The sequence below is a fragment of the Dicentrarchus labrax genome, unplaced genomic scaffold, assembly GCF_905237075.1.
Source record: "Dicentrarchus labrax unplaced genomic scaffold, dlabrax2021, whole genome shotgun sequence".
NCBI classification, from domain to species: Eukaryota; Metazoa; Chordata; class Actinopteri; family Moronidae; genus Dicentrarchus; species Dicentrarchus labrax.
In genome coordinates, this window is record NW_026136718.1 from 13,554,257 (window position 1) to 13,580,155 (window position 25,899).

At 38.9% G+C, this 25,899-nt stretch overlaps 1 protein-coding gene across 3 annotated transcripts in view; it reads left to right on the plus strand.

Moving 5' to 3' along the window:
* Nucleotides 1-3,613: 3,613 nt before the first annotated feature.
* The window catches only part of LOC127349724 (arf-GAP with coiled-coil, ANK repeat and PH domain-containing protein 2), a 48,123-nt gene continuing 25,837 nt past the window's right edge, over nt 3,614-25,899 (plus strand). For all 3 annotated transcript variants that reach the window (XM_051375577.1, XM_051375579.1, XM_051375578.1), the window contains exons 1-6: nt 3,614-3,820; nt 15,739-15,796; nt 18,161-18,280; nt 19,281-19,334; nt 21,729-21,787; nt 22,966-23,149. In XM_051375577.1, the coding sequence (XP_051231537.1) occupies nt 3,768-3,820; nt 15,739-15,796; nt 18,161-18,280; nt 19,281-19,334; nt 21,729-21,787; nt 22,966-23,149 (528 nt within the window). In that variant the 5' untranslated portion in view covers nt 3,614-3,767. The remainder of the gene's footprint in view (nt 3,821-15,738; nt 15,797-18,160; nt 18,281-19,280; nt 19,335-21,728; nt 21,788-22,965; nt 23,150-25,899) is intronic.

Here is a 25,899-nt window from a genome sequence, read left to right on the forward strand (position 1 = left end):
GTGTCAAGGAAGTTTCTACCAAGTCTTAAAAAAATTGTTGGATTTGACAAAGGTTCTGTGGAAGAAGACAATAATTCTGGTTCGACCAAAATTGCACTGTTAAAGTTGTCCGTTTCTAAGTATCCTTCGTGTACACTCACTGTATGAGTGGAATGAAGAACTGAATGCCCAGAGAGAAAAGTACACAGGAACCCTGAGTATGTCTTGTGTTGTGATCTCTTCATTTTCTTCGGACCCTTTAATGCCTCACTGTGATTGAAAGTATTGAAGTCTGTATTATAGAAACACAGAAGATCACAGACCAACGGTATGACTCGTGCAAACGTCCCTTTGCAGAGTTTTTGTTTTGTTTTTGTTCTTGTAGTTTAGTATTTGGTGGCGTTTTTCTCTCCATCATAGAGGTTAAAGCAACTTGGTGATCATTTCCACCAACCAACAAGCTCACATCCGAGCAGTTAATTATCACACGGTTATTGCAGAGAAACAGGAATACGTCTGGAAATTATACTGTTAACCAGATAGAAAAGTAACAACTGCAGAGACGTTGATGATAATAGTTTATTTTCTCACTTTAGACAAAAGGACAAGATCGTCCAAAACACGACTGACATGATCACACCCCGTCGGTGGTTATTACCTGTCAAATGTGCCTCTTATGTATTTATGTACATGTGTGTAAAATGAAAAGGCTATGCTCCATGTAACTATTCTTATTTAATTTTTTTTGTGCCGTTTTTCTTTCGCCTCACGTGTCCATCGTCTCGCTTTTTGTTTTTTGCGCCACTTTCTGCCCCGTGTGGTTTGTTTTTCTAAGGATGACAGACTGTTACGCAGTCCTTATGACACTGCGGTGTGTGTGTCTGACTCAAAATGACATGGACGTCAAATCCATGTGTTTTGTATTTCCAGTTTGCATGTTCTCAATCATCAGTTCTGTTTTTGTCTCCCACCATTAAACAAATGTTGTTAGGAACTAGAGTCTGTTGTGGCTTTTGTTTGATCTGAAGAGTCGGATACCTTTTTAAAGTGGAATGATGCAGAAAGTCGACACCAACCGTCTCTCTGACAATGTCTGATTTAAAGGACTTACACAAGAATTACAGTTTTTCCCCTCTCCTTTTTGAGCTACTGTAAGTGAACTTTAATCTGTAAATTCATAAACATAGTTTTATCCAACCAATCCTCATCTAATTCACCGGTGATGTGAAAAGTACTTTTACTTTAATTAAAGTACCATACCCAAACATGCTCCATTACAATTCTTAATTTAGTAATTCAACTCAAATCTAGTGTATTTGCAACCTTCAGTCCTTTACAAAGCAAATTAATAGAAATTAAATTGCAGAGATTTTAAACTTGCTAGTGATCCATCACAACACCTGTCCTGTTACAGTGTTCATTTGCTTTATAATGATACTTTAAAAGTACCTTTATGCTAGTCACCAATGTGCATATTCATTTAAAATGGTTTCAATAGCATTACCTGTCAACAGACGGGATAGAAACAGATAATCTTCCCTGTGATGCTTTATCTTCTGTAGGTGAAACATGCATTTAAGTTTTCATATTGCATGGGAATGAACGGAGACAACTGGCTCAATGAAGGATGAAAAAACTTCTCAGGATATTTTGTGATCTTAAATAGAAATAAACAAATAGAGCAACATTAAAATACAATAAAGTGCCTAAAATATCTAAAAGTTACAGGGATAGTTGAGCAAAAACACTTTACTTCTCTACATCTCATTAGAAAACAAAACAATGTGAGGACCTCATGGTAACAGAACATGTGGTGTTAAGTTTAATTGTAGATAATGCACACTGCTTTATATATACACTGTCATGGGAGAGGCGCTTTGGGGTGAAGTATCTCTCTCTTACCACCAGATGGCGCCGTTACACCACGCATCGTTCATTCCCGTTGGTACTTCCAGTGATTTTAATGGGATGAAGTAGTGGACCGTGTTCGTGCAAGGATTATCCTGCATGTTTGGTCTCCAGTGGGGTTTACATCTCAAAATGAACGCGTCTTCCAGTGTCTCATTCATCCCCCCAAAAACGGCGTTTCAGCACAAAGTGATTAAAATATTTATTTCACAGCTTGATAAAATATCACGTGTAACGTTTTCGGTGTTTGTAGACTGTGTTTGACGAGTGATTTGGTGAGATCTACGGTGTAAGACACGGTGGAGTAATATAAGGACATAATAGACGTCATAAGGAGGAGGCAGAGTCAACGCTAATTCCAATGGATCAGGAAGCGCCTGTCAACTGACGCAAAGATCGTGTAGGTGAAGACAAATGAGTCGCTCGTTGTTTTTCGTCGCAGGGTTGATTTCTTGGTGACATTATTTTTTTGGTTTTCGTATTTTGGTTGCAAAGCATGGAAGTATTGTGAGCTCTGTTAATTTTACTGTGATGATAATGATTTCATATATACATGCTACCATCTGTAAGTCATTATAATGACTTGGTATCTTAAAATCATGGAACATTTTCTCAAAATAATGATTTAATATCTTAAAATAATGAGAAACTTTCTCAAAATAATGACTTATTTCTTAAAATGATGAAACATTTTCTCAAAATAATGATTTAATATCTTAAAATAATAAGAAACTTTCTCAAAATAATGACTTATTTCTTAAAGTAATGAAAAACTCTCAAAATAATGACTTAGTGTCTTAAAATGATGAAACATTTTCTCAAAATAATGACTTAATATCTTAAAATAATGAGAAACTTTCTCATTATAATGACTTAGTATCTTAAAATCATGGAACATTTTCTCAAAATAATGAGAAACTTTCTTAAGATAATGACTTTGTGTCCTAAAATAATGAAAAAGAAATTCAAAATAATGACATAGTATCTTAAACTTGTGAGAAACTTTCTCAAAATAATGACTTAATATCTTAAAATAATGAGATAATTAAGAAAGTTTCTGATTATTTTAGGATACTTAGTATTTTGAGAAAGTTTCTCATTTTAATGGCTTACATAATCTTTTTTCCGTCACATTGGCGGAAATGGGCTTCCGTAGGGGGGAGGTATGGATTAGCTTCTGTTTTGCAATGTGGAACATAAATAAACATGATAAACGTGATAAAAAATCCACCACACACGCTCCCCATAAAACAATCTATACAAGACACCAATCATCGATGATCAATAAAAAACACCATTTGTCACCCTCCAACTTTTTTTATATGAAGGAGTGATCACCACCTCACTCATTCTGAACATTTAACACTTAACGCCGTGTCAAAGTGAGATAATGTTTGTTGGAAACCCCCCCCCCAAAACAAAAAAAACAAAAAAACAAAAAGGGGGGGTGTTTCGAAGTGGGGGCGAGGCGCATGCGCACACCCAGAGCTCCATCTGTTCCCAGTATAGACGATCTTTGTAGGAGGCTGTTGGAGGAACGCTGCTCTCCCGCTGCCTGCTACCGGACGACACTCTCGGTCTCCACGGCAAATACTTTTACAGCGATTTCGGCAACCATACAGTCAACACACAGTCAGTTTATGGTCGCATTGTCGCGACTTTTTAATCGTAGCTGCTGCTGCTGCTGTCCCCCCCCCCTACCCCCACCCACCACCCCCAGCCCCCCCCACCCTGAGGCTAGCAGGCTAGCAGAGCGGCTGACAGTGGACCAACTGTAACGTTAGCAAACAAGCTAATTAGCCGGACAGACTGAGCCTGGGATTACTGTGTTTAATCAGAAGACAGCGCGAAGTCTGAGGGTTTTTACTCACTGCGGCACAATGAAGATAACTGTGGATTTCGAGGAATGTTTGAAGGACTCCCCACGGTTCAGGTGAGTGATGACAACCAGGATTTTGCCCCGGTTAGGGGTTATTTATTGATCTCAGTAGCCTCCTGCTAACCTGCGTTAATCAGCAGTAACTAGCGTTAGCTCTTTGCTGCCTGCTACTTTTTCTATTTTTGTCTCTAAGAAAGCTCTGGGGCCAGCCGGGGAGGAAACCAAACATAAACTCCCTGACCAGTGTGGTGAGCTCATATGAGCGGCAGCAAGCTGTTTCAGTGCCTGTTTTTGTGTACATGGATTATGTTCAGAGAGGAATATGTATTTAAAATGAATGCTGGAAGTCACAGCCTGTGGTGGTAGCCTTCATTTGTCGTGGTTTAATATTTCACGCACACAGCACAGTGCATGTGACTGTATAACACCCCAGATTCATTGATTTCTTGTGTGCAGTACATCACAGTGAATCATACTTTCTTATTCAGCTGGAATTAAATATTACTCTACTCAGCTTGTATTGGCAGGACAAGATACTAGGGCTGCAAATAACAATATTTTATAATCTGTGAGTCACTTCAGTGTTTAGGTCATAAAATGTGAGAAAGCAGTAAAAGAAAAATGCCCATCACAGTTTCCCAAAGCACAAGTTGACTCAGTCAGGTAGTTTTAAATTGTAGAAGACAATGAAAATCTGTTAATTATGGCCATTTCTGCCTAACATGACTTATATATATATACACACACACACACACACACACACACACAATATAGTTATATAATATAGTTGCAGATCAATTTTCTGTCAATTGACTACTCGATTAATCGTCTCAGCTGTACAGGGCTCACTTCTTCTCCCACCAGACAGATTAGGTAATACTTCCAAAAACAATCATCCTTTTTTTTCTCCATTATTTCACCTTCTACTCAATATTTGCACGAGAGGAAGATTTCAGAATAAAGTCTTGAGTCTCCTCCAAATGTAAACGAGCTCTTCAGCAGTTTGGTCAGATGGTGGGTGCTCATGTGATGTATTCCTGGCAGCAGCGTCACTTCTGACATCATCACTCACAACTTCTTTCTTCTTTTTTTTTTTTATATATCTTCATCAAGCCTAAATGTTGTGTAAAATGGGATGTTTTCTCTCAACTTCCTCCTCACTCGCTTTGCATTTTCCAGAGTTTTGAAAAAGCGCCTCCCTCCCTCCCTCCCAGCCCCCGCTCCCTTCGCTGCAACATCCTCTCTCAGAAAAACGAGGAACAGATGTTAGAAAGTTGGTTGCAGAAGAATGGAGGTTTTTTTTTAATCTGTTTTTTTTTTTAAATCTGAGCATTTCAGAGGTTTGAATAAAGGGAAACTTTCCAGTCAGCTGTGTTACTTGAAGTTGGCTGGTCTAACACTCTGGTGACACACACTCCTGTGTATTAGCAAGACCGCGGAGGCATCAGGGGATCTCAGTCATTATTAGACTTTTATAAATTGGGGATGTTGAAGCAAACAATGGGATTGAAACAGTATTTACAAGTATTTCTATCGTGCATAGCATTTTGTTTGTATGTCAGTTCTAGTTGCATCTTGCTAACCTAGACTGTGAACTGTCATTTCCTTCTGTGTACCATCATCACCATCTTTTCATAGCTTTATGATAATGGAGAGCTCTTAGTCGCTGCAGACAGTGTGAAGTTGTCTTTATCCGCAATCTATATTGTATCTAACAAAGCTACGAACAGCCGGACCGCAGACAGACGCTGTGGGGAACGTGCATTGTTTATCTGAAACTGAAACCTTTAACCGACCCTTTGTCAACGAGCCTTTGAGTGTGAAGAGGGAATATTAAAAGGTAGGCGAGGGCATTATCTATTATTTTCTAGATTAACTATTAACATTTGGAAAAGTCAAAAAGAAAAGTCAATTCCAGTTTCCACCCAAAGTCCAGGGTTGATGTCTTTAAATGTCTCGTTTTGTCGATCGAATATTTGATTAGTTGACTAATCGTTGCAGCTCTACTTGAGCAGGTGGTCTAATTAGCTTGAATAAATTAACATATGCAGGGCTTTTAATAACATGCAGCTACACACCAGAAAGATATCAGTCGGATTATTGTGAACAACTTGAAGCTGAAACAGTTGATTGATCTTTAGTCGACTGGAATTAATTGGCAACCATTTTATAATCAATTAATTGCTTTAATCGTATTTCAAGCGGAAATCCCAAACTTTAGTTAGTTCTATATTCTCAGTTAAAAAACTGACCATCTTTGAGTTTTTAACTGTGGGTCCGACAACATAAGCAATTTAAACTCTTCAGGGTTTTAGCTATTTTTGGATATTTATAGGTGAGACAATTATATGAGAAAGTAATTGACAGATTAATCGATAATGAAAATGTTATTTTTTGCAGCCTTAAAATATAGTAACTCACCTTGTGTGATATTGATTCAGATTTGGGTAAATTTGAAGTGTAAGCACCTAGTACAAAATACCCGTTTATAAACCTTTCCACTGTCATCACTCAAAGTTTCCGCACTTCACTGTAGGTCCATCTTGATGGTTTGGGACTGATCAGAGCTTTTCACTACCCAGTTTTCCACTTTGACCCCCATTGTTTCACTTTTATTTTTCCAACCCACCCCCCCACCTCCCATTCCTTATGTTTGGCGAGTAAAGAGGACAGAGTGGGAGAGAAAGAGAGAATGGATGAAAACATGGAATATACAGCAGTGTTGAGCAGCTCTTGCTCGTTCAACATCTGTTTCCATTTTGGTGTTTGCTTTTAACTTTGTGCCAGAGAATATGGAGCCCCCAAATGCAGAGAGGGTTGTTTTCAAGTGGTAATTTGGCACACCCACAATTTTTTTTTTTTTTTGCTCTCATCCTCATTTTAGTTTGGAAGCTGTCTTTGGTCATAAACCATACTTTCAGCCTGGAGGAAAGATCCACTAGTGCAAAAAATTCAGTATTTTTGGCAGTAAACCCTAGTAGCCTAGTTTTCCACTTGAGAATAGACATTAGACTCAGCCTTTCCTGGCTCCTCTTCAAGTATGAGAGTTGAAAATTCCCTTCAGAGCTCTGAGGCTTTTCTCCCCACATGTATAGGAGTAAATGTTTTACATACTTAATATGCCTTTCTTACCACAAGGTCCCAAGGAAGGCTAAAACATATTTGTTATACTAAGTTAGCATTATGAAATGAGCTGAAATGTTACAATATCTGATTTTAAATGGACCACAAAGGGAAGCATAACACCCGATATTAAAATATAACACTACACTAAGAGTGGGTTGAATATGTTCTTATTCCTGGCAATAGACATGAACTGCCCGGAAGTGAGTTAAGTTCGGTAATTAGCAGCAACCACTTTCCCCTGTCCTCACTCACTTCTTAATCATAAAAACACGATTTCTTGCTCCTGATTGGTTTTGGTGATTCTCAGCTTGGCCGAGTGCCATGATATGAAGTCATTGGTCGAACAGCTCCGGCTTCAGTTTCCCCTGAGTCATTGACAGCAGCTGTAGAGCAAATCACTGGCAGTCTTCTCTGATACACAACCCAGAGGCTGATGAGGAGTGCTTACACTCCGATACACTCTGTTTAGTTTCCCTTGGGAGTCCAGCTGCAGGCTTGTTAGCATGCAGGGCTTGTTGCGGTTTGATTTAATTGAGCTGGTGTCCATTTGCTTTTAATGGTTATTAATAAAGACAATTAAAAGCTAATTAAAAGCGAGGACTGACTGCACTCCTGTCGTAATGGTACTGCATTTTTACTGCCAGATAAATGCAATGTCATGTTCTTGAAGTTTACCAATATTTTATTTAGAGCCGTGGCTGCTGAAAGAAAATATAATTTATGCTTTTTTGAATTTGTGCAAAGTAGTGCTTGATTAATCCATTAGTCAATATGCATAACATTTATAAACTATTTTGATAATTAATCATGCAGTTAATTTTTCCTGGTTAAAAACAACCAGTCATACAACAGTAAACAACAAAACACGACATTTGAAGACATTCCCTTTGGAAATTGTGAGGGTTTACGGGCCAAAGAATGAATCAATTAAGTGAGACAATATTCAGTAGAATAATTGATAAAGAAACTAATGATTGGTTGCACTGCTAGTTTATAGCTGACATTTTCAATAATATGTTCTCTCCTACAGAGTAAACGACTCCCACTTTCTCACTTCCTTCCTACAACTGTGTATGACATAGGAAGGCTGAGGATGTTCATTCATTACAGCAACAGGCAGAATTTCCCCAGTTTCTGTGTAACTGTTTATCCTTAAGTAATGACCTCACCTTGTTGATGGTGTTTAAGCTTGGGCGTCTAATGGTGGGTTTTTACCACAGCGGGATCCCCCCACCCCCCAATCATATCACCATTCCTCCGCTTTCTAACAATTACAGGATCTACGTCACAGCAGTAAAGCTAACCCCATTCTTCCCCATCCACAGTAACAGATTCAAAGTGTTGCATTGTTTGTCACCACCACCACTGTCATATCAGTCCAGTGAAATAGTGGAAACTGTATTCATTCCCAGAGGTCAACTTTGATGGTCTACATAAGAATATATATAAAAAACAAATGGCAGGTGTAATCATTTTTTTCTGTACATTTAAAACATTACTGATGGCAGAAGGCAGAAGAGCTGACAAAATACGACTGGATACTATACAAAATATAATTAGAAAACATCAAAGGAACTAATGCAGAGCCATTCAACTGTCAGACATCTAAATTGGATTAGTTATACTCATTTGAAGTAAGCCTGCCTTGGGCTAACTGTGGAGTTTGCAGCTGTGTTATGTAGGAAAATATAAATATGGGATTGGACTGTTTTGGCAGACAATGAATATTAGATTACTTTGTTTGGCACCGTTGAAACATTTATCATGACATTAGGGCTGCAACTAATGGTTATTTTCATTATCGGTTAATATGTCCATTATTATCTAGAGTTTTTGTTTGGTTTATACATTAGATAGTTGAGGAAAATGCCCACTGAGATGTCCTCAAGCCCAAAGTGACATGTTTATATTGCTTTTTTTTTGTCTGAACAACCCAAAGATATTCAATAAACTGTCACATAAGATGAAGAAAAACAGCAAATCCTCACAATTAAGATGCTGGAACGGCATTTTTGCTGTCTGATCAATGAATCAATTAGTCAACTAATCATTTCAGCTCTGTATAACGTTTATAATAGATGGCTAACAGATACTGTACAATGGAAACCGATTTCCACAAAAGTGCCCAACATCTGCATTAGGAAATATCTTCAGCAGATGGTCCTTGAGTGTCGGCTTATGTCTTTGAAGTGCAGATGCCTGTGCCAGAGGAGACTCTATTGTGTTGGCAGTGTGGACAACAAACCAGTTCAACTACCTCACTCCTGCATGCAGAGTGCGCACAGTGTCCTGGCCTGCTGCCAACAGCCGCTCCGACCCAAAGAGGCGGCGCTCTTTGTTTTGGAGCATGGTCAATGAATCACTGCAAAAGAATTAGGTGTCTCCGTTCTTTACGGGAGATCTTACTACACTTTAGTATGTAGTGACTAACAGGTGAAGGGCAAGTAGCACAGAATGGATTTGAGCCTTTGTCTGTTTCTGTTGTTTATTGTAGTTGGTTGTTGGCAGGGTTTTAATTTTAGTCACCTACTACTAAAATAACACAGTTTTTATGTAGATGTTTACTCAAAGTAGTTGCAGTAACACGAGGGCACAGATTTTAGTGGATTCATGGGCAACTTGGTGTACCAGTCACAATTTAAGGTAGTATTGTATGCTGATGATCTACAATAGGTATAAATCTGGAGCATTTGTTTATTTGTTTCTCATTGCTGAAATAATTAATTGCCAAGTCATTTGTCAAACAAAATAAATGCAAAATACTCTTATAGTCGCCAAATCAACATTAAGAGTTTCTCTACCAAGAAAGCCTGAAGTAGCTGGAGCCTGAAGTGGAGAGTTGAGTAGTGAATGGGGGATGTGAGATGATCGGTTACGTGACACAAGGTCAGTAAGTTCAGAAGAACAGAGTACTTCTTGCAGCTTATCTATTACAATCGCCATCCTGTGGTATTTATCGGATGAGGCACTTGAGGACGTTGCTCATTACAGATACAGGCTGATACTATATAGCCAGCGCATTCAGGTTGAACAGCAAACAGACAGTTTCATTGGAACTACTTAGTAGTTGTCCATTATCAGGAATTAACCAGACCAATATAATCAAAGCAGGTAGCTCCTCTCATAGATGTACAGTATTGTGGGTCTCTGTCTGGGATATGGTGTGGATCACTGTCCCTTTGCGTGATCTTGGTCAACTTAAAGCAAAATAGGACTCAAACATTCCCTCTGCGATGCTGAATTGGCCTCTTTCTCACTGATGTGGTTTACAAGCCAAGCTTTTTTTTTTATTCCTGTCTTCATGGGCTGTAGTCTCCTTCATACCACATGTCTCTCTTTATTTAGCCCCAGCTTCATACTCACACCCAAACAGCACTTAAACCAGGACGTCTTAGTTCCCTAATTTATATTGTTCCACTTGGTTAAAAAAGCTAGTAATGATATGTTGCTATTTCTTTTTACTTTTCGTTGGAATTTACTCCTTCCACCCCAGATTTGTCACCAAGGGAGAGTCCCCTCTTAGCTGTAAAGGTCAACAAATGTGGTGGATATGATTTCTCTTTGGTGCTGAATGCGTAAAACCAGACACTGAGTAGTCACAGCAAATATACTCGAAGCTGCCAATATGAACTCTGAATGAATGAATTACAAGGTTTAATGATGCATAAAGGAGATGAGAGCTGAAACAAGGTTATAAAGTTAACAGATAATATATGTATGCAACTATTTTGATAAGCTGGATAAGTGTGATGGGCATATTATAAACAACCTATTGATAAATTAATAGAATAATACTATACTTAATGAAAATAATCTGTAGTTGTGGCCCAATAGGAAGTCTATATTGAAAGTTGGTAGTTAGACATTGCACTGATTGGACTGATATTAGTATTCACCTGTTTATCCATGTGATTGTAACTCCTAAGAACATTAGTATATAAGTATATAAAACATATTTCAAGATCTGTAACTACATGTACAGCAACTGGAATTTTTGTATTACAAAAACAGAAAATATAGTTTACCTAACTATAAGATTTGTTTGTTTGTCAACACCATAATGCTGCCGGGATTCGGGGCTCCATTCCATGTTTCCGACAGGACTAATGATGCTGCTATAATAACATTTGAAATGAAAGGTAGCCCCAAATGACATATTATGACTGTTGTCTAGTCTATTGAATTTTACTTCAAGGAGGTGAGATTGTCCACTGATTACTCCACCACATAAACCCCCCTTACTTGTCCGCTTTGCCAATAGCTGCTGCTACTTTTCAGTCTGACAGATATCAGATGTTTCACCAGAATCCCTTTGCACTGAGAGCAAAATACCTGCATCATCCGGGCTGTCTGCTTATCACTCAGACGACTTTATCACACCATATGCTGTTGAAAGATACAAGCTTATTGGAGCCATAGCGCAATATGGAGACAACATTGTATCACTGTATTGAGAATGTGGATGTGTGTCTGAATCATTGACAGTATGGTCTGATAAATATACAAAACCCCCATTTACACTTATTGCCTTGTTTGGTAAGAGTTTAAGGAATTGGTTGTCTTAAAGTTGTACAGATGTTTTAATAATTTCAGACATATAAGCACAGCTTTGGGTGGCAGCATTCACATAATGAAATGATATATGCCCTGATGTTCTATAACTCAGATATTTTATAGTTTATAAACCTGAGCAGTTCATAGGGCTCTTGGCTAGTTCATACGTCAAGATGCAGTTCCAGAGATGTTATCTGTGTACTTATATGCATGAAAACTTCAATAGTATAGTTATAATGAACTCTTGACTTACTCTAGCCTGAAAGGTTTTTGTTTTTATAATGTCAGTTGGTTCAAGATGCAACACTGAAGTGTTTACATTTTTCAAAATAAATGGAGAGAAATTTTAGGATCTGTGACCCCAAAGGAGAAGTATGTATCAGACTATGAATCTTGCTCTGTCAGTCACAGGCCAGCTATGGGAAGTCGGTCAGGGCAGGAGTCAGTATATCAATATCAGTTAAACTGCCAGGCTGAGGGCTGCTGCTTCCCTGTCTTTGTCTTCTTTCCCTCATTATACATATTATTTGTGGGTGATCTACACTGTGGATTTATGTGATTGCAATGTGTTTTTCTTTTCTTGTACGGGTGCCATGTTGTATAGCGTCTGTATTGGCACATACTTTCCAGTAAAAAAAAAGAGATATTTGAGGTGTGTGTGTGTGTGTAATTGTAATTAAAATTCTGTGTCTCGCTTTCTTCTTCTGCTCATTATCCAGACTCAGGCTGGACATGCTCCAAGGTCAGAGCTGTGAGGCAATGGCCCAGATTTGAGTTTTTCCAGGGCCCCTCCTTCTCTTATCCTCTGTCAGCACTTTCACAAGTTCACCCTGCAGGCTCAAGTTACGAGATTAGAAGGAAATAGTCATGTTCTCGTGGTTGCATAGAAAGCCAGAGAGTGACTGGCTGACAGAGGTTTGAGTTATATTTCTAAGGATAATTGTTCAGGGAAAGATGGTTGAGTTTGCCTGAACTTTTTCAGGCCAACCTGCCTTCGATTCACTGCGTTGGAACACATTCGCAACTGAGAGCTTCCCACTAAAGGTGTCCTGTTGTTCGCCCCCGAGCAACTACACCTAAGCGAATGAGGTGAAGTGATGTTAAGGACAAAGCGACAGGCATTGTTGAGAATGAAGAATAGAGTAGTCCTACATTTAAAATCTTACACATCTACTTACAGCATGCATTCGTAGAAATATACGATGATTCAATTCTTAGAGAAGAATTTACAGTCCCATGCTTTAGTTCCTCAATCAGCGTGCTTTTATTTGACTGATCAGTAAACATGTTATTGTGCAGGCCTTTGTGAGGAGAGACTATCTGTGTAATTACCTTATCCCTTATTGCACCCAAATCTTAAAACTAATCTGGGACATGCTGCTGCTGTGTGAATGCTTTGCCCCTGCCCTCTGGTTGTTGGTAATGTTTGTAGCTTGTACTCACCACTGTTGTACTCATTGCATTTGTACCAGCATAATACCCAGAGCATAAATATAGAAAAATATAAGAAAAGGCCAAATCCTCTTGAAGTCAGATGCTAACTCTGTCAGAACAGTCATGATTCTGTGTGATTCATCAAAGAAATGGACTTTGCCTTCGGCAACTGACAAAGGCAAACATGGCTCGTAACATGCTCTTTAGCTTTTGACCAGGATTAATGTCTCCGTCAGAGGGGAAGCTCTTTATTGCTTTTGACCCTGTTTTCTCCTCCTTGTCTACTTATGTTCTTAGTTCATTCCACTGCGTCTGGTTTGTTAATAAAATCTCATAAAAACGCAACAGTGATGCAACTCTGTGACACTGTTCTCATGTTTCAAGCCTTTTCGGTTAGACTAGGTTTGTTGAATTATAAAGTACAGAAGATAGAACACATTGAGTAATTAAAATGATGCCAGTTCAAGTGTAGGTTTCTTTTACTATACATTACATCCTTCAAGCAGCATAGGTTCAGTGCCTAAGGGACTGCCACTGAACATATTTGTCCAGTTTGGTTTTGGTATCCTCTTTCTGCCTGTGCCTGCTTTTGTGATTAATTATATTTAGCTATAACACTTGTTTATTTTCTTCTCCTGGTGGCAACAACTGAACATCACAGATCCATTCCAAGAATTACCCAACCAGCTCGGTTCAAGCTCAGGTTCAGTAGCACTCCTGAAGATTTTAGGGCTTAGGGTCTTGGTCATGGACAGAAAGGCAGACTCTTGGCAGCATTGAGGCCAGACTGTCATGCAGCCAGATATTAGTTTGTCACCAATCAGCTTTCTGTCCAACCTTTTATTTTGGTTTCATCAAAGCAATTGGTGTTCCTAAGTGTAGAGTTCTACTCAGAAAATAATTTTAGAGGATTTAGCTTGAATGGAGTGGTGACATATAGAGTAATTATTTTACATTTTGTATAAGGTAATCAAGTGACAGTGAAATCAAAATACTACTTAGATTCAGTATAAAGTATAAAACACGTTATATACATACAGTAAAAATGATTCTGCACAGGAATCCTTGAACCCACTACCTCTATTTGAAAGCTCTCAGCTAGCTCAGTCAGCCTCCTGTTTTTCTCTGACAGTGACCAGATGTTGGCGGCTGTCAGTGTGACACCATACGGTAGAACAAACAGCTGGAGGGGGTTTGGGGAATGCCACCCACTGCTACTGCGGGGTGTCACTCTTAATCCCGCTGCTTAAACTGACACACTCTCACACTCACAGCGCTTCACCATATCATGTCAGTTTTCCCTTGAATGGAAGCGATGACATTTACATTAAAGCATTAAATTAATGTTCTTATCTCCAGGGATTTACACTAGAGGGGGCAATATCATAATTAGCCTGAAATCTAGATAATCCGTTATACAAGAAATGAATAGATAGGGAAGGCTCCAACTGTGCCATCCCATTGTGTGTAGAAAGTAAAATTTGCTTTTAGAGGATTATTACTGCTTAAATGTTGGAACCTGAGCAGTAGGACATCATAGAAAAGTAGTACATTTGGTTTTAAGATTTCTGAACAAAATCATCCAACATTTTCTTCTCTGGCTCTGTCGTTCACTTTTAATCTTGTTAATCCTGCGGTGATGCCTTTTGCTGCTTTGGTTTTTCACTAATAGACCATGGTCAGTGATCACTGCAATATCGAATCCAGTGTTTTTTACTTTGTTTAGTGGAAAAATAACACAAATATACCAGAATGTGACTGAAGTTGCCATGCCAACATAAATAATGCATCGCACTTACAAGGGTGATCAAACAAACTTGCCCCAGTGTTGTAATTATTAGGCACATCATGTAGGCTTGAGTAGGTGTTAACTAAATATCTTCATAACACTATTAATGGTGGTTGTTGCACATGTCTTATTTATTTTATCTTACCTCTTGTTGTAAGTGTACTGTACAGTTGTAGTAGTCGCCCCTTATCAGCCACTTTATGTACCTTTCCTACACTGCATTAAGGTCACGGTAACACGTTGCACAGACTATAATTAAAAATGAGTGGAGATGAATTCACAGAGCCTGTCTCTGAGTTTTTTTCTTCTCCCGTCGTAGCTCTCACATACTCATAAGCTGTTGATCCTGTGGAGAACCAAGCTGTGCTTTGTCACGTTTTAAAGGGCAGAATGCCAGACCTGACTCCAGCCCTGCGGCCTTACCCAAAATGGCAGCTCTCAGTTTGGCTGCCTGTAATGGTGTATGTTTCTGCATGTGCTTGTGTCGGTACTTTATAAGTATATTATATAATTCATTATGGATACAGTTGTAGTTTTCAGAGGCTTTAATTGTTGAATATGGGTGTGTTGGTTCAATTGAATTGTTAATTTAGTACTCCAAATCAACAATTCAATTGAACCAAGCTTTTATTTAAAAATATCAGGTCAAGATGTTGTAAATAAGATAACACAGTCTGGCAAATATTAGTCCCATAATCATAGAACACGAGTAATCTAAGCAATCTAGATGTAATGTCAGTGGTAACTGTGTGGCTGTAATGCTTTTTGTGCATGTGCTCTTTATTGTTTCCCTTCTACTTTAAAAAGGGTATTGTCATGTGGAACATTAAATGACTTAGCTTGATCGTAGGACAGATGGTGAGTCTGTAAAATGGTAATAATGTGGCAAAGATGGTAAACCAAATGGACGCAGAGGGAGTTCATGTTCTTTACATAAAGATTCCCCTGCAGTGTGTCATTTATCTTTTCACCATCTGCTTCATGAACGCCTCTCAACGCCTGTGAAGTTGACAGTGTGGCGTCATGGTTACACTTGATTTTTAAATGTTGTTTTTTTTTTCCCCCACAGAGCCACCATAGAGGAAGTGGAGGGGGATGTGTGTGAGTTGGAATCCAAACTCGACAAAGTGAGTACCACCCATGGAAAACATTGCTTAATTGTTCATTTGTTCTACTGTGTGAACTGGCCGCTACGGAGACCATCCTGTAAGTAGAACGTTGCATGTCTGTCCCTGACCTTGTCCCCAGTATTTTCCCTGGCAGACTGCCTTTGAGTACGACTCTAATTAGACACTGCGCACCTGGCTTGCACTTGAAATATGTGGGTGTGTATGTGTTTTAAAAGTATATGACACCCATTACAGGTAATTAAGTATTGTAATCGGACAATTTGCTTTCTTAAAATCGTGACTCACTCGAGTTGGAGCAGATCACATCTCTGTTTATTGCAGTCACAGTGGGAAATTAACACCAACTACTGGCCAAATGGTGTTTTACCTGTGCCTCATTAATTCACTCTATGAGCCCTTTTCACCTGTGATAATCTTTTGTTAGATTTTGGTTATCAAAATCATAAAAGTGGTGACTGTTCCATTTTGGCCTTGATTAAGGGATGGGAGCATATTGGGTGACATAATAGTCCATATGGTCCAAATTATGATGCAAAAACAAATGAAGAGATTAAGGTTGCAGGTGGTGTCAAAACTAGAGTCCTTATAGCTTAAAGTAAGGTAAGTATGATGGATGTTTATGCTCTCTTTATCATAGTATAACATCTATAGTGGGATTTGCTTAATATGCATGCTAGTGCAGAATATGTTGTGCTTGACTTTCTAACTTGCTAACTTTAACATGTGAACTTTTGTTTTTCAATGTCAATATTTGTTGGTATTGTTTCCTACAGCTGGTTCAGAGTACATTCTTTTCCTTTTCCTCTCGGCTCACTCACTCTGCTCACATTAACTATAATAAACTAATAAAACTAAACAACTAGTGTTAATTAGTAGTCGTGTCCTGCCCTGAAAGCAAACCAATCCCTCCTCCCAGCGGATCCCTGCAGAGCTTTGCAGAGCTGAGAGTATGTTCGCTAGCTGAAGGCGAGTTTTCGAGCTTGGAGGATCCCAGTTCATTGTTCCTGGACTTACAGTCTTACAGAGTACCACCCTCCTCCTCACCCCACCTCTGTGACTCACCCCCGGCCTCACTTCCCCTCTTGCTCTGGAGAGGAAGGATCTACTGGGGAGTGGGTTTGTTTGTGTGTTTAAGTGCATTAGTATAGCTGTGATAGTCTGTGATAGTCTGTGTGTGTGTGTGTGTGTGTGTGTGTGTGTGTGTGTGTGTGTGTGTGTGTGTGTGTGTGTGTGTGTGTGTGTGTGTGTGTGTGTGTGTGTGTGTGTGTGTGTGTGTGTGTGTGTGTGTTGATGGGTGGAGTCAAGAGACAACGGGCTAAAGAGAGAGTTGCAGACATGTACACACACAGCCACGTTGTCAAAAGTAAACATACTTATAACTGTGCCAATATTAAATCTGCTCTTAAGTGGGTTGTTCAAGGTTATTACAGGTTAGTTTTAGATCAGACTGTGGTTTAATTTCTTTGAAATGAAAGCAACCCTAAAAGTTTTCACAGTTCCTTTTTAATGGGAAATTTAGGTGTACTTAATAAACTGGCAACTGAGTGAATAGAGCGTAGGTGCAGTGAAGAAAAGCAGCAGCAGCAGTCAAGTTAACTTAATTGAAATGAGTGGAGCTCCATTAGCTTTAAAGTGCCAACTACCGAAGATAAAAAGGTTATAAATATAAATGTTTTACATGATTTTATACAACAAAATTATAATAATAATTTGTCATGGTGGAAAATGGTGCACCAACAACAGACTGTGAGTGTGAGACAGAAAAAAACAACAAAAAAGAGGAAATACAGGCCATGAAGTTATATGATTAATAATATGGGAAATTAGATGCCATATTTTGAGTGACAGCATTATTTAGATTTTTTTGTATTTTATCAGCTTTTGTTGATTAATTGATTGTTGATCATTTACTTCTTATCTAGGAAATTGCTTAAAATGAGCATTTATAGTTGAGTTGTTATTAAGCTGCTTCAGCTGCAGAGGCACATTCAGGCTCTGTGTCATCTCCTGTGTGTGGGAGTGGATGGAGAACGGCCAGTGTTTGTTGTGAGTTTATGTAACCTGGAATTATCTTTGCCCCCAATGAGTCAGAAGGGAAAGAAGTGCCTGTTGTTAATTACCAAGAAACTGACGAAGCATCTTGCTCTTCAGTGTTATTCTGACGCTCTGCAGCACCAAGTTCCACCAAATCTACAATTCCTAAAATGTATTTTCAGTAGCAAACGTCAAGTGTTTTTATTAAGAGAGAATACCCTGAAGAAATGACCAGCACCTTCTCTCTGCTTCTGTCTGTTACTCTACTGTATTTCTTTATTTCTTCCCCCCCGCTAAACATTTGCTTCTTTCTCTTTCTCTCTCTAGCTGGTGAAGTTGTGTATTGGGATGATCGATGCTGGAAAAGCCTACAATGCAGCTAATAAGCAGTTTGTTAACGGAATCCGGGAGCTAGCCCAGCAGTCCACCAGAGATGAAGTCATCGAGGTAAACAAAAAAAACAACCTGGTTTGATCTGAATCACAGGACGTCACTAGCATTAGTGCTATTACAATAGCCACGTTTCTACCACAGGAACTTTCCCCAGTGACTAGGAACCTTTTGAAGGAACTCCGCAAGGACCCGTGTCTAAAATAAGTTCTGGGGACATTATTTTACACCCAAAAAGTCCCTGCTCAGGGGGTAGTATTTTCTGAAAGTACAGCAACTTTTGTCTGATTGGTCGAGTACTTGCAGCATTTTACTTCAGCTAGCATTTTAAAAAATCTGCAGCCACAAAACATACAACAAATGGACCAATGACAATTGTTGATAAAAACATTTTTTTTTTTAAAAACGCATTTTCATATGTCAGCGAAATAATTTGCCTGATCTTCTCGGTGGAGAACACAGACAACAAAGAGCAAATGGGACCTTTTAGAAAATGGTGCATTACAAAACATTAGATTTAAAATCAGTAGTGTGAAACCATGGCGGACTTCTTCCTTCTTCCCAGATATAAAGAGGACTGCACTTCCTCTCTGTTTGCACGCAATACCTTCTTGTCTCTTTTGATGACATTCCCAGATTAAATCTAAATTTAAAAAAATGAGGCCTAGTTAAACCTTGTACTGTCCACTGGGTCTTGCCGAGGTCAGATGTTTTGTTTTGTTTTGTTTTCTCACATGAATTTTGCATAGCGAGGCAAGCGTTTCCTGTCTTGCCTTTGTGTATTTCACTCAATGCCTCTCCCTTGGGTTTGGAAGTTCAGCCACTGCATGCATTTCGAGGGAGTAACTTAGCCAAAAGAATTCTTTCCCAAAATGTTATTGTGTCTCCAAAAAGCCAGACACAGTTTCTGTGTAGCATACCTGTCAGACAGAAGAATTTGTGCCTACGCAGACATATACAGGTCTTTATTATTTGTCCTATTATTTGTGTTATAAGGATACATGGTGACATTCTTTCTCTGTCTTCCCTCATAACTGTCTTTCTTTTCTCTCCACAGTCCAGTCTCACAAAGTTTGCTGAGAGCCTGCAGGAGATGATCAACTATCACACGGTATGCTATCACTGGCATGTGAAACCGGATGTATTGTTTTTTTTTTTGTTCACCTCTAACAGCTGGGTGATAACTAAACGCAGCTTGGCTAACAATCTGCAACAGCTCTTTAACTGTCAGAGTTTTTATTTACTGCTGGGAAGGACCAGACTATAGCAGAGTAAATGGGTCTATGAGAGGATGGCCACTGGTTGGAGAAATAAAGCAGAAAGTGTATAAGAAATGCTTTTTCAGAAGTAAAATAAAGTGGCTATAGTCAGCAGCTTCTAGGTGGGATATCATATTACTATAAAACTGTAAAGCAGAGTGTTGCTGAAAACTTGTCTGCTTGCTCAGCAAACACTGCCCTCTATAAAAAAAAAAAAAAAAGTGGGTAAAGGGAAAATCTTGAAAAGTTAAATAAGTCATGTAACATAGCTCTGGGATATAAATTCCATGGTATGGAGAGAGAGTATTCCTATCTCATAAAACCCATTCCCTGCCTCCCATGTTGTGGAGTGTTTATTTGTTGGAATAAATCATGCATTACTGAGGTAAACATGGTCATGGTCTACTTTTTTTACGATGTGCTTGTCATCCTGGAGTCAGCTGATCTGCATGAAGAACCATTCCAGGCTTCAGTCAGAGTAATATAGTCTGTTGGCCTTATAGCTTTTACAGCATGGTCGTCTAATACACTCCACTTCCAACTACTAGGTCCTGGACAATAAATAAACATGACACCTTACCCATTGTTTTATCCTCTCTTGCCCCCCTCTAAACTCTCCACTGAACCCAGAAGGACAGATCTGATTATGTGGCTGTTTGTTCCCACTAGTTAGCCTCCTCCGCTGTCAGTCTCTGGTACACACAACGCTGACATTAAGAGATGGAGACGCACATTTCTGTTTGTCCTCTCATTAAGAATCACACAGTAAGAAGGCACAGGGTGAGCTAGAGGCTTTTGTTCTACAGTAGAAGTCATTTTCTTCATCTTCCTTGTCATGTCTTGTTCCTATTAACTCTGTGTACCATGTTCAGAGTGGGTTCCCAGCCAGCATTACACTGTCTTAGACATGCCAGAACAAACTACCAGGCTAGGGGGTACTGCTATTGGGAACCCGTATGATCTTTGTGGTTGTGGAACTGCGCTACCTGTGCATCCCTACAAATATTATATTGCATTCATGAACTTTAAAGTGAGAATAGATAGCTTTTTTGTTCTAACTTATCATTATAAAGTAAATGTTGATTCCACAGTGTAACGGCTATAGAATAATGACACCATCATTCTGCACTTTCACTGTTTCCTGTGAAAAGGAAGGCTCTTTTTACGAGACTTGACCAGACTCAACTTTACTCCCCACTATTTTGGTCATTGATTAATAATGTAAATTATTTTTTAAGCAAAAAGGCCAAGCATTTGATGGTTCAAGCCTCTTAAATCTGAAGATGTGTTGCTTAGTCTTGTCTAACAGTGAGTATAGCAACTTTTCAGCAAACAATGAGTTGATTATAAATAAGCAGATTCATCTGTAATATTAGTAAAGTTTTTCTCATGAAACACATGTCTGTAAACTGATCATTTTAACATTATTTATGTAGCCGTTAAAGCTGAATTTGTTCTTGTTCAGGTTTAGTTGTATAGACATTCTTAGTTCCACCTTTAAGCCAGACTGTAACATTTACAGGTTCAATTAATTACTGTATGTGTCTTTTTAACTAGTATCCCAAAAAGCTGCAAGGTGGGCAGTCTACCATGACTCAACACTGGAGTCTGTTTCCTCTTATTAGCTTCCTTGACTAGACCCCTAAAAGCCTCCAGGAGCCACAGTGCCTGTGACTGTGACTCAACAGTGGAGACTGAGGTCATGTCAGCTGACTGTGAGATAGGTTTTTGCCACTCAGCGATCTTTCGGCACATGATCCACTCAAACACAGTCCTCAATCTGTTTGTCACTGCTAGACACACTGCTCGTATTGTCTTGTCTGTCGTGAAAGCACACTAATGCACAATTCTGAGCGTTAGTCAGACCTTTTCTCTGGTAGCTCATTTTTAAGGAAGCATGCAGGTTAATGAGTTTACAGTATGACTCATTACCAAAAGTAAGCAAATTGCATCATTTCTCGTGTTTATGTCTTTATGAGGGGAGTTTACAAAGTCAGCTTGTTTGTGTAAATTTAGTGGCTTAATTGCACCCTGTGATGTTAACAGAAATCCTTCTAAACAGAGGTACTGAATGCTGACTTGCAAAACATCCGGTGGCCTAGAAAGTAAATACATTTATCAGCTTTTTGCTGCTTTTTTAGAGAAGTGTCTTAAGATTGTTAATGCATGAATTGTTCAGCTAACAAATGTTCTGTTTTGCCAAACAGAAAAGAGAATTTACTCTTTCTTATTTTCTTTCTTTACAGATATTATTCGATCAAGCCCAGAGATCAATCAAGACCCAGCTTCAAACATTTGTCAAAGAGTGAGTATTAATTGAATAAAGATGGATAAAACTGGTTATATCTCTGAGCAATCTGAGCTTTTGAAGAATGGCCTACATTTACATTTTGTGTCAGCTCTCTGTGAAAACAAGCCACAGCACATTTACATTTTACTCATTCTTGTATCCAGATTTGTGTTCCATGTTGGAGGAAAAGTGTAATGGATTAGGAACACAGAAAACCGTCTCTTGAAAGATGAAAAATATCTGATGGGCAGCGCATCCAGACATGGCATGCAAGCACACTAAATTATATTACTGTATATATGTAATAATATTTTCTAGTCAAATCAAGCCTCATATCTCCCCTTTTACAACCTCCTAATTCCTCTTGAATTCCAGACTGCTTGTATAACTACAGGAAGCACAAGTGCAGGAAACTAGGGCCTTCTAGTCTATTTCTTTATAAGGATTAGCAGCTTTTGCCCCTGGCACACCAGGGCTAAACGCCCACATCACCAGCACCCTTACTTCTCAGATAAAGCTGGGAAATATGTTCCATCCTAATTACTCACTACGTTGCAGCACCCAGATATTAATATCACTTAGACAAAACACACCAAAGAACAAACATGGGGACCAGAATTCTTTTTCCTTCTCCCCAAGATAAGTGGTGCTGCAAGAGACCTGGGTCAAAATGTTTTAGCAAATCATTTTGTTTATATCAACCTTCTTGGATTTTCAGCTGACCAGGATTTCTAAAATCACCTTTAACTTCTGTGTGTTCCTGTTGCCTGAACATGGCCTCGTTGCTTCATATCCAGAGATAACTATGCTTCCTTTAACATTGACCTTTCCCCTCACACGATTGTTGACAACAAAGCGACAAAGTCTTTTTTTACCTTGGTCATAGAGTTTGTCAAACCCCTTAAGCTTTACCCCTAAATTGTGTGAAAATGCTGTTGTACTACTTTATGTATATGTGGCATAATCTAATGGTGTTTCCACCCAGATCAAGTAACCAGACATATTTCAACAGCATAAGACTGTTACCAGAATTTGCAAAACCTTTATTCTTATATCCTGATGAGTAAATTAGTAAACTTTTCCTGAACTAAAGTTTCCCCATTTACACTCCAACATACTAATACATGCTTGTACAATAAGGCCCACATTTAATTTGTCTTTATAAACCGCTGTTACCTCTGTTACTTTGTCAGTGACCTACGCAAGTTCAAAGAAGCCAAGAAGCAATTTGACAAAGTGAGCGAGGAAAAGGAGGCAGCTCTGATCAAGAACGCTCAGGCCCCCCGCAACAAGCAGCATGAGGTGGAGGAGGCAACCAACATTCTCACTGCCACGCGCAAGTGCTTCCGACACATCGTCCTCGACTACGTCTTACAGGTACGGCAGCTTAATTAAGAATAGGAATCGTGGCACTCTTTTCTTCAGCTCAATTTCCTCTTTAAGAAAAAAGTCCTGCGTGCTATGTTTTTTTATAAGCAGTCTAGCTACAAATTTCAAGTAGCAGTGGCACGACTTAAACTTACACCTATACTAAAAAGAAAAAATGACAGAAAATCTGTTTCCGTATTATTACACTACATGCTGTGATCATTGGACCCCTTTAATGTTGAGTCTGACTTCAGTCAACATTTTGCAGCGCATGAAAAAATACGTTGGGTTCACTAAAGTGGTACAGATTTCGACAGGCCTATATATAGCAACAGGTGGCTGACATGCATCTTTTAACAGAGAAGCTTTAAAAAATATATAAAAAATGCTCAGCTACACACCGTCGTGTAGGATATTTCTCTGTGCAGTCTTGCCAACATGGGTTTGGATAATGTGCTGAGTCAGGTTGAAAAAATGCTGATGTGGCACAGAGAAGAATGAACAGCAGCTCTGTTTGAGTCTGTTACATCCAAAGTGAAGCTCATCCACCTGTCATGTTCCAGTCTTCCACATCAGGATGGATTTGACTCAGAAAGGAGTCATTGCAGATGCTTTAACGGGACACAGAGAGCAGCAGTTGAATTAGTTGTAGTCGCTTCAACAGAACAAGCGAAAGAAGACGACAATAAGAAGAAGACACACAACACAGTAATTGAGAAATGTGTAAAATTCTGATAGAAAGTGAATGAATAGAAAGTTTGAAGTTTGAACGTTATGGTCATGATTGCACAATGTTCTTGTGACCAGTGAACCGTCATGTTTGATGAAGCACTGTGGTGGAAAATTGATTCATATTTTTAAGCAAAATAATTTCAGAACAAGCAGAAGAGGAAGAGAGCAGCAGGAGGAGGAAGTACTTGATAAAACAACTGGAAAAAAAGTTTTTTCTTGTTACTGTTTCAGTAATAAAAAAAACCCTCAGGTCTTACAGTTGTTGAGGAGTGCTACAGCATTGTATCTAGCATTGGAAGAAAAACAGCTGGCTTCAAAATGAGTCAGGATTTACAATTTTATTAATGAGATACCATAACACACAATTCCCTTTTCAGAGGTTGAATCATCTGTGTGGTTGGAAATGAGTTGAGGTGATTAAATCTTTTGCATTTAAATGCATACACAGCATATCTCCTTTGTGCAAATATGTTCCTTCTTGTACTTTTTTTATCATAGATTTTTAATATATTATCAATCTGTTTAGATCTGTTAGACCTTATTTTTGTCAAAGCCGCACAGATGTCATTTCGAAGTAAACACTGCTCATGTTTCATTAAATACTTCAGCTGGTCTCTGTTTTTGGCCACAGGAACACAGATGAATGCTTCATGCTCTCTGATAAGGCAGCTTGGCAGCCCTGTTATTGAAACTCACTCCAAAGGGACAGACAATGCTGTATGGACACAGTTTGCTCTAAAATTAGATTTTGAAAAGAAACCCAAAAGCAGGTCTCAAAATAGGTTTGGCAGTCTGCTCCAGTGGCCCGCTGTGTAATCACTCTCACATAAAATGAAGCCTGGCTGCGAGAAATTAGTTGAGTTTTTATCTTGCCTTTTCTATCTTGTTAGTATGCTTATAGGAAATCTATAAGCCCAGCAGCTAGCACAGCTGATTTAAATTGGTCTCCTTTAAAGTTTCACATTTGGGTAGTTCTGTCAGCACTTTTAAAATGCTGCTAACTTCTGCAGCTGTGCATGCAGAAAACATTTGAGACGGATTTTAGCTTTACTTTTTGTTCTTTTTAGATTGTTTTTGTGGCATTTTTGCCTAATTATACGCTGCACAGTTTACAGTGACATGCAAGATGGTAGAGGGAGAGGAAAATATATGAGAGAGGTTGTAAGCCAGACTTGAATTCAAGACAGTTTAAGAATGGAGCATGTCTCTTTTACCCTGCTGTGCCACGTAGAGCTGGATCATAAAATACTGAACTTTAAACTTCGGGTTTGCTTTATTGGCTGTCGGTCAAGCCTAGAAAACACAACATGTACATGTAAAAGATCACATCATGCAGTAAATAATGCAGTGTGAATTCATCTTCATCTTGATGTTATCACCTCTGACACACAAACCAATGCCTAAACTTTAAATATACATAACACAGAAAAGCAGAAGTTAACAACTGTTAAACCTAAATGGGAGTTGTCTACAGAACTTAACAAACTTGCAATTTCCCACACCTAATAGTGACTAAACCTAAATCTTGCTCAAACTTTGTGTCTTTACAGTCCTACAAGTGTTGAATTACCACAACTTAGCAACCAATTACCAAACAGATGCTCATAAATTCTGCTTGTGGCAGAGGTGCTACTTCACTTAAAACTACTAACTGACATCCAGAGAAGGAGGGGGCTCATAAAAGATGTGATGCACTGGCCACTGTGGCTAGGAGACGGAAAAATAAGCTTCCTTCCCTGGGTGGGAGTTAGATCTGTGTATAAACACAAGTGTGGTTAGTGTTGCCAAGGAAAAGGACCTTTCAACCTACAGCCAAAAAAATATTGCTGGCCACAACAAGGATTTGAACTTCTTGAGTGGACTGAAGTGTGGTGTCTCTGCTTTCATGACCACAAAAAAGGAAAACCAGGATAATCCATAAGCATGAAGCAGAGTGTTAGAATTAATTCAGAAGCAGCCTGGCTTTCTGTACTAGCCAAATGCATCCATGCATCCCAGCGCCTAGTCAGTGACTCTGCTGTCACACA